The following is a 15,611-nucleotide window of genomic DNA, read 5'->3' as shown; positions in this document are numbered from 1 at the left end:
ATTTATCGTAAACAAAAACAGGGAACAAAAAGCACAAAATAGCAAGCACATTGGAAAGGAGACTCTAACCTCGTAGTGGCCTGATTAACATATTGAGCGTAGGCTCAATCAAGACAGATATGTCTTTAAAAAACACATTCAATGCAATGAAACTAGGACACAATAAGAGGTCAAGTCAAACCAAGAGCCCATGTTCATCAGGCAGTTGTTTTAATCCTGATGAGTAATCCAGGAAAAAATCCAGAGCCTTGACTTGTGCTGGATCCATGGTTTGAAAGAAGACTTGGCGTTCTTTGACCGTGAAGTTGCTGTAGTCTGGGGGAAAGCAAATCTTTCTGTCCCCAACAATGGGCAAAGATTTCTGCGCAGTTTGTAGAATTGTCTGCCTGGTTGTGTAGCGAAGGACGTTGAAAATCAACATGGAAATAGTAATAGTGTTCTTCTTTGGGCTATCACTGTATATTCAGTGGGCTCTCATAATCTCAATCTGAACATCTGCCAATTTCGGGAAATATTTAGGCAGGGAGCGTGAGATATTGAATAGCATTTGCGCTTTCTAGCCCCTCTTTCAACCCAAAGATTTCTGTTCTGCATATCTGCTAGCTTCACCTCAATCTCTTGAAAAGCATGGCCATGGCTATCATTAATACTAGAGTTGCTTTCCACGGTAGTTGTTAGATTGTCCACGTCAGCTCTGACAGAGCTAGCTGAGCATGGATAGCAGTTAGCTTCTTGTCGTCGTTGATCCCCACCTGTTGAATCTGAGACTGGATCTGAGAAAAACATGGTTCAAAGTAGCTTTTCTGTTTCTCCAGTAATGCCTCTGAAATGGCATCGGTATCGCCGCGTTGGGCACTATATAACGCAACTATTTGACAAGGTTGGGCCAGGCGCTTTACCTTGAGCTGCCATCGCTGTCAACCCGATTACGCATTGAAAGTAAAATAAATTACCCTGATAGAAGCTCAGACCAGAGTACATGGATGGTGTGTAAGATGTCTGATGTCTCCAATGAGTTTCAAGTAACCGCAACCAATTTTTAAAAATGACTCTTCAAAAGAGTGCTGTTTCTGTAGTTCATGACCTAATTAGTGAGTCAGTTTGAAGCTCAAGTTTAATGACCACACAGCCACAAATCCTATCCTCTGTCTTGTGTTGAACAGTGGTCAAATATTGTAAAAGCAATATTCTTTTCAGTCAACACAGTTTAAACAGTATGTACCTGAATGGGTTTTGAAAGAAAAAAATAATCACAATCCTTTTGGATGAGGGCAAATCTATTTCAATGGCCCTCATAAAAATAGTATATAGGGGAAACACTGCATCTGAAGTTAAGTGCACAGGACTTAGTAAATCTGGCAATCAATGTCTAATGTTAATGTCTGTATAGAGACACAAAACTAGTGGCCACAAGTGCACTGGAAGACAGATGCATGTAAGTTTAGACACATGAGACAGACTTCTGCAGTGGTACCATTACATCAACACTGAACAAAAGTGACATGTCATTGCATGACCTTGATTAATATTCAATGATTTTAATGTTTCATGTGGTAGGTCTTTGCATGTGTGTGGGAAAGAGCCATTTATGGACGGAAAGGGTCACAGAGGATCAGCGAGAGAGGGAAACAAGACTGTTTATGTGTGTCCATGATCAATGTGACCCAGGCAGGTTGGGAGTTTTTCCAGGAGAACAATTAATCAATCAAACTTAGGAGCTCGATAGTCCTCTGAAGCTCTGATTCTGCTGAGGAGACATCTTTGCTACTCCTCTTCTCCTTCTGCTCTACTTCTCTATCTCCTTCTCTGTTCCACTCTGCCGAAAGAGACAATGACAGATTGGTGAGGTAAAAGGCCATAGATCAGGGTGGTACTCACGTCATAGCCTGATAGATGGACTCCACTCCGTATCTCATGGCAAACTCATCCACTATCTCCTGAGACACGTCGTCAAAGTAGACCTTCCACGCCTCGTCCCCTTTCACCTGCGGGATCTTCACCACCCCGCTGTTCTTCACCTCGGTCAGGTAGTGGAAAAGGTTCTGTGAGGGACATGGGAGATAACACAGAACAGGTTACGGTGATGGAGCACAGTGTTACAACAAGTAATAAAAGAGATGGTGTACACCAACAAATGAAGAACCTTATCAAAGTTGGACAAATCTTTTTTTACAAAGCTGTAAGTATCGATTGTTGAGAAATCCTGTTAGGTTGCTTTCCGGTCTAATCACAAAAATACAAAAGGTTTTCTTCAGTACCTGTCTTTGCAAACGTAATGCGTTGCTCCCCAAACATAACGAATGGACTTAAAAACTAATTTTAGCAAATGCTGAATCACATTATGATGGTTACCTCATGTAAACAAGTGTACTGGCCGTGAGGAGGAACCACGTTCTCCTCCCCTTTCATCTCCACGCTGATCTTGAGTCTGATGGCACCAGATACCGCAGACTTGTCAGTCCTTTTATCTGTAACACAAAACAACACTGGGTTAGACATGACTGGAAATAACTGAAAAGTAAATACCAGCTACAAGCCACATCTTAGGAAGGTTAGCCAACATGTGCCTCCCTAAATCCACATTAGCTATTGTATGAAAGTAACGTTTTTGCTCGCTTTTTAAACTACACAATCTCTATTCCAAAAAAAACAGTAGCCTCTCGGTTTTCTTTACCCCAATACAGAACAGTTGCTATGCACTAAGAAGACCTGCTGAGACTGTCAATCTCTTGTTCTGTCTCTGCACAGCTTTCTAAATTGTACATCACTAGCTTGGCATTCAAAATGTTCTCACAATCGCTGATGGTGGAACAAGTGAGAGACCAATTAAAAAAAAAAAAAATCTAAAGGTTTTGTTTGAGAAACGCTCCAGCACATAGGACGGATTCCCAGTCAGTGGAAGACTGTATTTCAATAAACAACAGAACTGTCCACCTTGGTATGGTTGTCTTTGACCACACCATAACAGAGTGACATATAAAACACTAAAAATTAAAAAAAAAAGACATTAATGACATCCAATAAAACACACAACATTAATGGCAATTAACATTAACAGCATGATATCATGTCAGCATGAATGTCATCACACACCCAGCAATAAAGTTTTAATGTATGACATAACACTTGCATTTGTAACTGGCTTCGGTGGGACGCAAGTTTGGAGGAATGAAGTTTATTTTGTGTTGCAAATATCAACACACAAACTGTACAGCAATGCTTCTCAAACTTTGTACCCCTTTTGAATTGTTTCTGTAAGCAAAGTACCCGCTGACCAGTGCTTTTAATTTTTTTAAACAGTACAGCGCTATCAGTGAAAGATTTACTAAACAGCAGCCTTGTAACTGAAATAAACATTTAAATGCTGATGAGACAAGGAGACAAAACTGTAAAAAAGACAAAACCAGACAAAGGAAGTGAAGATAAGGTCAAAATAGTATCAATAACTTGAAACACAGTGACATTACTTTTTTTTAAAAAGCATGAAACTTAAGTAGAAATTATTTAAAAAAATAGTAAAAAGTAGAAGGAAGGAAGGCAAGAATAGGTCAAAAGAAGGCGACACAAATGTCACATTTTTGGTAGGAAAAAACAAGTCTACATAAAGAGGAACATTGTTCTGGACAACAGCCCTGTAACTATTAAGCATTTTGGTAAATATCTACCGTACCCCCTGCAGTCCTCCAAAGTACCCCTATGGGTACACGTACCCCCATTTGAGAAACACTGCTGTATAGTGTATGCATATGCACGATGTTGCTTGCATGCTCACGTAAAGCCACACACAGACACACACACAAAGACATAAAGACGCAGGCATACATATTTAAGTTAGTAAGTTAACTTTACATATCCTCCCTCTGCTCTCTCATATACAATTCATGTCAACAGTATCAAATGAGTGAAAATTTCAGTCAGTGGGTCAAGAGACAGACAAGAGAAAAACAATAACGTGACAAAGTGACAGAGACTAGCACTTTAAACACATAAGCACAGATTGAAGAGGAGCTGAAGAGGCTCAGCGAGGAGAGCAGCTGGATGGGTGGACACCCACACCAGCAAAGGCCTGTTTAAACATTTATTGTGGACATTTAAAAAGGCACAGAGCAGCAGCAGTGGCCAGGGGTCAAAATTACCACAAATTGCTTCCTTTTAGCTTGAGAGGCAAACAAAGACAGCATCCACCAGTCAAAACACTTGAACACAAGTGGGAGTTCCCATTATGCTGCCATTCAACCTCATGCAACATAGAAAACAGTGATGTAAGAGAGCTGATTCCGTTAAAGACGGTGCATAAACAGCATCAGTACCAAAACTGAACCCCAGGTCTCTGTGGCTTCTTGGTACATGGATGCTAATGGTGATCTCAATTGGACCACACTTTACTGGACCATGCATATATCCTCATATCCTGTTTAATGGCTACAGTACAACGGAAATGTGTAGAGAAAGATGTGAAGAGTTTAAATGTATATGTCCATGGTATATATATTTATGAAATCATTATGTGTCATAATCATAAAAAAGGGTCTTTAAGCAGCAACGGTTGAAGGAATGGCTACAGTGATCCAGAAACATTCCAACTGGTTGCAATAGTAGTAGGTACGGTTGTTAAGTCCTTAATAATGGTAATCACAGCTGAGCGTAAAAACACAACACTTTTTTGGTACCAACCCTAATGTGTCCAAAACACTCTAATTGGAAATTGTTAAATAGGGCTGCAACAATCAGTCAATTAATCAGTTATTGACAGAAAATTAATTGGCATTACGTCATACATGGCAAACATTTTCTGGTTCCAGTTTGCAGAGAGATCATTGAGGTTCAGCCCTCATTCACAATGACATCAAGTTACAAAGACAAAGAAAACAACACAGAGGAGAACATAGAAAGACAATGAGGGGGTTATTTCACACCTGCCTCATTTACTTTGGTTGAATCGCACTAGAGTTTGTTTGCCCCACTGGTGTGGTTGGTTGGGGCAGGTGTGAATGCGGCAATCACACTCAGGTGCGCACCAAACACATATAAAACAAGTATATCAAGTCCAAGAAATTATGAGAGCACTTTCTTTTTATTCTTTATAGTTTTGCCAATCTTAGGCTAAGGGCCCCATCTTGCACCCGAGACAGCCCGACGCAAAGCCCGACGCAAGTGTCTTTGCTAGTTTAAGACCAACGTAGTTGTCAGTTCCACGTTCAGCACCCATAGTGTTTAAATAGCAAATGCACCTGCGCCCATGGGTGTGCTGGTCTTACAGGATTGTGTGTTTAGATGAATTATTGGCGTTTTTCTATCATTGACCAACCAAAACATAGTCTAAAGTTATTAGCGCAGAATTTAATTGCTATTTTAACAACAAATTAGTAAAATGCACCTAGGTACAAACGCGTGGCTTTTAAAGGGAATGGGAAATGACACGCTGATTGGTTTATTGCGTGTTACGCCCAAAACACACCTATAAATTAACTTACACAAAGTAACAATTTGAACAATGCTCCTTGCGCGCAGACCCTTTTTTCTGCCGTAGCAAAAGTGGATTTTGACACGCCCTAAACGCACCTGCGCCATGCCGTGAAATAGGGCCCAAAGACGTTTTATTTAAGTAAAGCTCTTGTGTTGGTGCTTGCATGCAGACATTAGATATTTGAGAGGTTTATCTACTTTTTTTTTTAAATAGCAACAAGTTTTGGTATCATGCCCGAAACTCAGGTATCACACCTGTTATACTGTACATAAAACAAAAAATCTAAAGAAAACATTTTAGCTAGATAAGTGCCATGATAACTGCCACCATTATTTAGAGTTAAATAATATCAATATTAAATGGGTAACATACCTAGATTGTACCAAACGTCCATCTCTCCACTGAGAGTGCGAACCTCGATGATGGTCTGGCCCAGGAAATCGTCTGACTCACGCTTGAAATGCTGCTTCACCCGTGATTTGATGTCATCATCCTCATCCCACACACGCACCTTGATGCGGTCAGTGGCATTGTGACATTCACTGCGATTTGGAAGATGATTATGCCAGATCACAACAATCTCAACAACATGAACAGTAACAGCCACAACATATTCAGTGACAGCTTATCAAGTTGAGGTTGTCATTGGAGCAGAACAACAATCAATTCAAGTATAAATACAAGTTCAAAAACCTCCCTGACCCTTTTTTAAGTAACGTATGGAGAACAATTCTTGCTTGGATTCAAATGAGAGAAGGTGTGTACCTGGAAGGAAGAATTACCATTACATTAAGACATGGCATGACCTTTACTCTGCATCTCTATATTTTTACTCCCAATGCAGGCCAATATCATCAGAGAAGTGTTGAATGTTTCACAAGAACAACTGTATAACATTCATACATTAGCAATGATTATTATTATTATTTATTTGTAAAAGCTTTATGTCCGTCTCTTTGGTCTTCTTTGCATCAGTGCAGCTGACAGATTTTTCAGAATAATGACTCTGCTAAATAGAACGGAGGTGGCCAAGGCACTTAGCTTTAGATGGGGTCGGACAGTTTGGGTCTGGAATTAAATCCGACAGATTACATTCTGTTCTAATGACATCTTGGGTGCGACAGCCAGAGAAACAGTATCTGCAATGGTTTTTAACTAATCCCGTTCCGGGGGGAAGCACTGGCTGCTGCTGCTCCACTAGCACACAGTAATGTATCACTCCATTAATCTACATCCCTGTAGTAACGGCAAAGAGTTTTACTACAGCCACCATCTCATTACAGGTGCAGAGCCTTGTCTTTGGCATAGAACATGCACACACAAGTACACACATACAGAAAATCGCAGTACATACAAATTAGTACTGTAATTATTTTTACATATTATTATTATTATAATAATAATAAACTATACCCTATTAATGTTGTGATATTGATCTCAACAATCTCACACAGCAATGAATGACAGGAAGAAATAAATGGCTGCTATCAGTCTGTCTAGGAACAACCAAAACACTGCTGGAAAACCCTGTGCAGGATCACCTGGTGTTAGAGCTTTGTTTTGGTAGACATTATCTGAAATTGAAGTTTGCTTGGTGACAGTAGGTAATGTAGTGGGTTTCTTTGCTGTAAAGAGTAGTAGTTGTAGGGCTGCAAGAAACTGTTTTTTTGATAATCGATTAATCGGTCGATTATTTCCTTGATTAATCAATCAATCAGATAAAAAAAATTATATTTCCATAATTGTATTCAAAAAGCTAAATGTTATTTCAAACACAAGAAAAATAACAGAACTAAATGTTCATGTATCATTTTTCAGTAGTGCAAAACCACCAGCATTTCTTACCATGCTTAAACGGACCTGAGCTGTTAAAATAATAATTCATTTATAAATAATAAAAAAGAAAACACTGTGTTTTACGTTTAGATATTCTGCGTTGACTGGCCCATGACGTCACAATGGATATGCACACTAGCAACAGTTAGCAACATCTGCGTTCATTAGCTTCTCTCTCGTGTCTCTCACAAGTAGTTTGTTCTCTTAATATACATCCACGGTATACATGGCAAACTCATGAACTTGCTGTTTCATTCTAAAATATAGTCTAAAATATGCACTAACAAACATTGGTTTTGTTGTACCTGATCATTTACATTCTTATCTAAATAAACGATGGATGTATTTAGACGACTAAGGAGATGTGCTACTAGCTAGCTAGCGCAAACTACTAAGGTTGGCCGGCAGTTTTGTGAACAGATACATTGTATAAATATAGTCATTGACATCAAAAGTCAACTACAATGTTCATTATAACACTTCACTTTGGCATGTATTAATTAGTAATGCATATTGCAATAAACAATGCAAGTTTTGAGAGAACCAAGGCGATGTAATCACTATGCCTGTAGTAATGTTGCTAGCTACTGTTTGGAAAATGCTGTTGACGTTACATGCACGTTACAGGTTTTACAGCATACATCCACTCACCCATATATCCCTTGGATGTATCAAAAGATAATACCATGGATGTATTACTAGAACACATTGTTAATTACAGCCATTAGCTATATCCATTATAACAGCTAATACAGGACCTCTAGTGCACCATCATATGAGACTGTGCAGTGCAAAGCAATGTGTGCGGGCGCAGTGCCCGCAGCGTGCAACTTACAACTTGAGAGACAACGAACTGATAATGAAGACCGTTGCCAAAAATTGTATTAATCGATTTTTATCAATGACATTGATTCGTTGTTGCAGCCCTGGGTAGTTGTTTTGCAAACAGCAAGTATGCATTACGTGAGCGGTGCAGCTACCTAACTGCTAACAGTAGGCAGTCTACAAATACGTGGCCCATGTTTCTCTCTTCTATACTTGCTGAACTGGTCTGGCTCACATTGTGTGTTTGACATAATATAAACAGTTTTAGTAATTTCCCTATTCATTGGTTTTGGTCTTTATTCGTCTGTGACTCTTCACTTTTTCTTGTTTGAAGCAGTTCACTACAGATATATAGAGACAGTACATTTCTATGAAACAAAAACATCTTTTTTTGTTTGGATAAGATTGTGGCAGAGAGGTAACAAGTTAACTGAGTGTTGATATTTCTGTTGTTATTGCATACCTATATAGACCAAGGTAAGTAGCCTGGTTAACACTTACGAGAGCTCATACTGAATGAGAAGCCAAGCTCTACTAAAGCAGTAAATTGCTAAATAATTTTTTATGTTATGGAAACAACAGGGTTGAGACCTGTGTTGTCTACACTGATGGATGCCATAGTAAAGACGTGATAAGCTGTCTGCACCTCAAAAATCTCTGCAGTGCAGCTCATGAGTAACATGTCATAACTGATTTTTTCCCAAGCTATTAAGTTAGTCATTTTAATTTTACGTATTCACTAATCCCTTAACATTCCCTTGAACAGATTATTCGTAATCTTAGTGGGAATTATCTGGTTGGACAGAGGTCAGATTAATAGAGAGCACTCACAAGAAGAATTTCTCATCCCAGACTGGGTTGAGGTTCCCGAAGATGGTCTTTGTCCTGCGTTTGGTCTTGCCCACTTGCACGGTGACGTAAGGATCGCTGGAGCCAGTTTTATCCTTGGCCTGCAAGCCCTGTGCACTCATGACTGGAGACAAGACGGGGTTGGAAAAGAGTGAAGAGTTATATGTACCACAAGCAACATATCTGACCATTTAAAAGTTTTGGATTTTTCATTTTATAGACGGAAGCTTAGTCATCTTGAACTTACTACAACATTACTGATATCGTAAATTATACAAAATTTACTCAATTCTCTGGGGTACATTATTTTGGACGTTAAAAACAGGAAGCATTGGTCTGGTGGGTGAGGTTTTACCGCATTCTCTCAACTCCAGTCATGAATTAACCTCTTTATATTTTATTTTAGTGGTTACTAGTCAGTTTTTTTATTTATTTCATTCTATAGCATCAAGAATCAAGGCATTGTTACTGCCTCCACTGCCAACAACAACGTTGTGCACTTGCCAAAAGCTGAGGCAACTAAACAGCTCTTTGGTTCTTTTTGACAGCAGCCATTATTCATATTTTTGTGTTTATTTGAAGTGTTAAGTATGTCTATAATTTATCTATTCCAACATCCAGGCAATATGTAGAGTTCATCCCTCAATACATTTGGGAACTTTTATATTTTCGAGTCAATTGATTTCACCTACCAATCATATGAGAGGAACGCAACTCTAAGTAACATAGAGCTTAAAGTACTCGGCCCTGGTGCTTAAATAAATAAATTAAAAAGTCCACATGGGATTTTTTTTTTTTATGCGCTAGGTTTAACCAATCATCAAACTTCCACCTACCAATGAAACGAGTTCTAGCCAATCGGATGCAAAGTCACTTTGCCGAAAAAGTGAGAGTGCGGTGTGTGGTCTCCGTGGTAACGCGGCTAAAATAATGTAGATACAGCTTTAGTTGATAAAGGAGTTAAAAACAAATAGCGCTGGGCATGAGTAGAGGACAAGAGGAAAAGGGTGGAGACGGAAAGCCGTTTAGTATTTGGTGCCTCAAGTTGAGCCCCCGGCTGCAGCGTGTGTTCAAGGAAGATTCTCACTGTACGGCAGCAGGTAAGAAAGTACTTGCTAGTCATTAGATGCTAGTCACAAAGCTTCGTTCCGTGCACTCTGTCATACGAGTATGTTACCGGCATCGACGGCTACCACTACCGCTGCGACTTTGCCTTCGCTGACCGACCTTGTTTGTGATAAAAACAATACGTGTGTGTATGTTCATTGCAGAACACAATTTTTTGTTAACGATGCCCACTGTGTAAAATGTATCTACCGCCCAAACAACCTTGACAAAGCTGTCTGTTTGGAGTCAGCATGGCCGTTATTTAAACATAACGACCTTGTCCATGAATTTGGACGTCTGGCTATATGAAAAGCTAAACAAAGTTTTTAATAAATGTATATAAAGCAACTAATGTCAACATGGACAAAATCATGAATGTACTAATTCGCTTTTACGATGATGACCTGGCCAAAGTAACAACACAAAATCTAGAAAGTTTTGTTTTCACAATAATTCAATGTAGGATTATTATATTATTGCAATATGAAAATCTACATTGACTCTTAATTAAATATATGGTTGGAATAAGTAAAAATGCATGAAAACTTTTTACTTAAAAATTATGAATTTCATTATTTAAAGGACTTTAACTGTCTTGCCTGTTTACCAGTTTGTTTTGCCAAATTAAATTTAACGAGTGCATATCAAAACATTACACCGTGGGACCGCCCCCCAAAAAAATGTTTCAGGGTCAGGATTTTTTTCACTTTAAGCCCTGATCCCTGTGTGTTTGCACACTGCTCAAGATAGATTCAGAATCACACAGGAAGGTGCAGAGAAGGAGAGACAATAGTATTCCACAGCGCCATAAAGGAAAAAGGACACTGGGGCATTAAATATGCATAAGTGACAGTCTAAATAATTCAGGGTACACATATATCCCTCAGCTCAATGCTGACAAGTGTTGGTGGGACGGATAGAGGCTCAGAGTGCCATGGCCCACTTGCTCAATGAGTACTGAAAAGAAAATGCCTCTTGCAGTGAAAAAGGGGTCCAAGACAGCGACACACATATAGAGGAGTCAGTACAGTATGATTCGAACAAAGTGCTTTTTAGATCACCCAACAGCATTGAATCCCGTTGAGGGGAAATTTGTCAAAAGGTATGCACAATTATCCCACAATTATCCCTCCCCTCTGGGCTTTTCTGCCCCGCCTTCAAGTGTGGCTTCATTTTATGCATCCCTCCGCCCTCAGGACTGTTCTTTATTTATGTAAGGGGCTACCGGAGGAGTTTTGGGGTCTTCAGTCAAAAAAGACTCAACCCTCCCTTCGCCATTAACACATTTTTCTATGATCCTCCAAAATGATTGGGAAAAAAATGCATGACCCTCCCAAAGAATGTATTGATGCTTTCTGTTCTGTTTTGCGCTTGGCAAAAAAGGACAGGTAGCATTGCTTTTATACAACCATGACATACAGAAGTTAACCTCTGCTTTCTCATCTTACACATCACACTCCACTGTTTTGGTGGCCATTTCAGTGGATTTACTCACTAACATTAGTGTGGAAACACAATAAGCATGGAAACTAAATGCACACTCCCTGCATTACTGCATTTACTACATTACTGCACTTGAAATACTAAGATACTTCTCTAGTAGACTAGTCTTCACCTGAAATAAAACAATAAAACATTGAGACCATTCAACTAAGCACTTTGAATTGCCCTGTTGCTGAAATGTCCTATACAAATAAAGCTACCTTGCCTAAGCACACTGGGTAATAACAAATTCAACACAAGAACTGTTTGCTATGGACTCATCACTAGGTTTTCTCAGTCACTGTATATTTTAGCATAGGTAAAGCTGCCGAAGTTGAAAATTATCCAAAACTCTATTTCTCAGACGAGCGTCAATTTGGGAGCTTGCATGCTACCACTCCTTCCTTCTCAAATGACTTTAAAAGGCTGTCGTTTGCACAATTTCACAAATAATCACTGGGACCGAAAAAGATATTTGAGTCGGGTATAGCTGCAGCGTGGAAACTTTCTTGCGTGTTCTTCGCCTTTTTAAAATAAAAGCTCGCATCTGGTCCGCTATGTTTTCGTACCTTGGTGTTTATGTTTTTGAACTAAAGAGTATGGAAATCTTGCTAATGAATAAAATTATTTTTTTTCAGCAGATGTCTTAGTTGCAACACGATGGAACTAACAAAGCCGTTTTGTGTTTATATGTGTGGGCGAGATTTATTCAGTTTGGGAAATCACACAATCTCTGGCTGACTAAACAGGGATGGACCCATCTGCTAGCGATGTGGGTCGAGACTGAGAGCTACATGGAGCTACATAGACAAATATGCACCAAACAAGCCACTTTGAAATTTTGCTGTTTTCATTAACATAAAAGTTGGATGACCCTACCCATAGACTAAAAAAAAAAAGCATGACCCTGCCATCAACATCAGACATAACCCTCCCCTGTTTTACTCCGGTGGTCCATTCCATTAACACTGAACAGTCCCTAAATAAATTGGGAGGAGAGTTGAGTGTTTAATAGCATTTCAATCCAGTACTGAAACTGCTGATTAAAATTCAAAGCTGAAAATACTGTTTAAAGTATTGAAAGCAAGTTTACATGACTGCCCGTTATATATATATATATATATATATGAAAGAAAAACTATATATACCATGTACAGAATTATACTAATTGCATGTTGCACCTTAATGCATGTTTGTTCAAGAATGATGTGATCAGGGCATTTGCAGGTACAGTAGCAGATTTTTTAATTAGCTGATTATAAGAATGTCAGATCAAGGTTTATATTCACTGCCAGACCTCGTAATGTGCACACATTAGCCAGAAACAGAATATCTCATGGTCGCTGTGAGAGGGCTACAGAGTCAATGCCGGTCAATATTCATCTAATGAATGACAAATAAACAACAACTCAATAACTACATTTTAAAATGGGACATTAAATGAGCCCTTGGGAAATTGACCCTGGCAACCCTGGATCTTTTCAATGTCTCTCACACATACTCCCCCCTTTGTCCTCTCTCTCTGGTTTTGCTGCTATTCCTCTCTGACAGTCCTATTTCTTGCTATTCCTATCATCCCTGGTCCCCTCTTATTTTTTCTCCCTCCCTCTCAGTTTCTATTTCTCTCCAGTATATTGAAACTGCAAGAAATGCAAGGTGAGCAATAAATGAGCAGGGCCTGGCACAGTTACCATAGAGATGGATTGGAGTTTGGGGTTGAGGTTACAAAGCTAACTTCCTGGCCTTCTTTCTGCCAGTTAATTTAGAATTTAAAAAAAAAATCAAAAGGTTAAGTGATGTGTATGTAAATTAAGTATTTAAATAAAAGAAGAGCCTTTTAATGTCAAAGATGATGATTCTTTTATAGGTTCAAGGTTTTCAGAATTAGGGATAAACAGAGGTTATGTAATCAAACAAGGTGTGAAAAATAGTGACGGAAATTAGACTGAAATTAGATCTATTCCCTTTCCCCAAGAGGGATGGTAAACAAAAACAACAGAGGTTAGGTAAGAAAAGGAAGAACACACAAACATTTTCTGTTCGATCTGAATGAATGCACCTAACCAATATGTAACCCAAAAAACTAGTACTGCCCCAAAAAGAGATAAATATATGGTGAAGGAAAAAACTAGTAATTTTCCTTCTGAATGTGCTGTAAAGTCTTGTATAGTCAAACTGCACTCAGGGGCATGCCAATTCGATGGGCCTCTCTGAAAGAGCTTGAAGTGTAGCTGTGGGGGGTTCATTTCCAAAAAACACCGTACAAATCAGCATGTTGGTGACCTCCAAAAAACATGATCTGTCAGCTGCAGCAAGTACTCTTCCACTATAATAAGTCATCTCTATAATCTGCCTCTTTTAATTACTGCTTCTTAAAAAGGATGCTTTGTATTTACTTTGCCACCTTTTAACATTGGGAAAGCATTGTTACAACCTGATAAGCTTTCCCACTGCTCAACTTGTATTTTGTTTTCATCAGAGCTGCATGTCACAGACTGAGCTCCTTCATTCAAAATTCATGTTTAGGTACATGAGTCGAGTAGAGTAAATAGTAAATTAATATTGTGGTTTCAAAGTCTCAACATGAAAAGAAAAATCCTCAATTATAGTCTGCATTGCAGTGATCCATTAATAACCTTCACAACATTACCAACAAATTACTTTTCCCCAAAATACCTAATCAATTTGTATTTCTTATTTCTAATTATATAATTTGCTGATTGTGGTTTAGTGTCAGAGGTTAATGACCAACATGTTAAGGTTAATAACAAATAAACACTAATTAGAATAACAATGTTGTAATGGCAGTTTTTTTGATTTAGTATTGGAGGACTGAGCAAAGGGTTATGGATCATGGGTAACCTGCAGCAATTTCAGGACATTGCTAGTTAAAAGCATTTATAACTATTCAGTTGATTGATGGTTAATGTGTAAATGAGAGCTAATGAAATCTTCATGTCATAACTGACAGATTATATCCTGGTAAAATGTATTATTTTAGTTGCTGACAAGCTAACCTGTGATGGTGATTTTGGCAGACCACTTGGAGGTCCCATCCAGAACGGCCTGCTTGGCTGTTTTCAGATGGCTGGTGAAGTCTTCTTTGGAAATGTGGAACATCTCCTGGATCACCTCAAATACTTCAGGAGTGTTCTTCTCCCTTATCTTCATGCGTTCCTTCATAGCCATAATGATATTCTGGGTCTTGTCCTCTGCCCCATGCTTGGAGCTCTTTTCCACTGCCCCTAAAAACAAGCCAAAAGTTAGTGTTTTGGCTCAGTAGTCTGCATATTTAACAACCAGGAATTGGGAGAAAAACTGGTGAATAATCCCAGTACAGTGGGTATCTTTCATATGTATCCCCCACCTTTCTCCCAGTCTTTTTTTTAAATAACTAAGGTTAGATAACTTTATTTTCTCCAAAATACTGCAAGATTGTACAATACTGTTACACTATCTAGAAACCTATGTAATGTGTGCCACTATGACTCTGACTGTGTGAGCGTGTGAAGAACAGGAAATTACAAATTCACACATTAATATTGTTTAATACTGTATGTGTGTTTGTATGTGAATGTGTGTCTGTAAGATACAAAGGCGGTTATCTGATCACACTATCATTCATCTAGAGTGTGTTCATGAGTTCAGATTGAAATGTGATGAAGTGCAGTGTGAACTATAAAACATTGTTATGCTAGTATAAAACATTGAGTTTTATAATGGCCCGGGTGTAGCTAATCCACTTAGAGTGGGTGAGGATTGCCGTGAGCATCCTCCTGAAGCTTCATATTGTTCTTATTTGACTACACAGTAACAACAAGAGTGTGCCTGATTGAGAAAGCTGATTGTAGACTGGAATGTGTGTCAGTGAGCAGTTTAAATGCACCATGTCACTTGTAATAATAAGCGCAAGAGGATATGTTATATGTATTACACAAATCACTATAGCAGCAGTCATGTGTACTGTAGGACTTACAGAATAGTGTTGGCATTCATAGACTCCCCCCTCTAACACACACACACACACACACACACACACACGCAC

At 38.8% G+C, this 15,611-nt stretch overlaps 1 protein-coding gene and 1 long non-coding RNA gene across 7 annotated transcripts in view; one reads left to right on the top strand and one right to left on the bottom strand.

The window, feature by feature from the left end:
• unc13c (unc-13 homolog C (C. elegans)) overlaps positions 1 to 15,611 on the bottom strand; it is a 103,523-nt gene that overhangs the window by 58,024 nt on the left and 29,888 nt on the right. For all 6 annotated transcript variants that reach the window (XM_032507195.1, XM_032507029.1, XM_032507140.1 and 3 more), the window contains 5 exons: positions 14,584 to 14,811; positions 8,960 to 9,101; positions 5,840 to 6,009; positions 2,353 to 2,468; positions 1,879 to 2,042 (listed from right to left, as the gene is read on the bottom strand). In XM_032507195.1, the coding sequence (XP_032363086.1) occupies positions 1,879 to 2,042; positions 2,353 to 2,468; positions 5,840 to 6,009; positions 8,960 to 9,101; positions 14,584 to 14,811 (820 nt within the window). The remainder of the gene's footprint in view (positions 1 to 1,878; positions 2,043 to 2,352; positions 2,469 to 5,839; positions 6,010 to 8,959; positions 9,102 to 14,583; positions 14,812 to 15,611) is intronic.
• Positions 7,821 to 10,600, top strand: LOC116675257 (uncharacterized). Its single transcript, XR_004328376.1, has 3 exons — positions 7,821 to 7,834; positions 8,272 to 8,273; positions 10,408 to 10,600. It is a non-coding gene; the product is annotated as an uncharacterized LOC116675257 (long non-coding RNA).

This window comes from Etheostoma spectabile, chromosome 1 (genome assembly GCF_008692095.1).
Source record: "Etheostoma spectabile isolate EspeVRDwgs_2016 chromosome 1, UIUC_Espe_1.0, whole genome shotgun sequence".
Classification (NCBI taxonomy): Eukaryota; Metazoa; Chordata; class Actinopteri; order Perciformes; family Percidae; genus Etheostoma; species Etheostoma spectabile.
The sequence above is the reverse complement of the archived record's forward strand: the minus strand, read 5'-3'. Positions and strand labels throughout refer to the sequence as shown.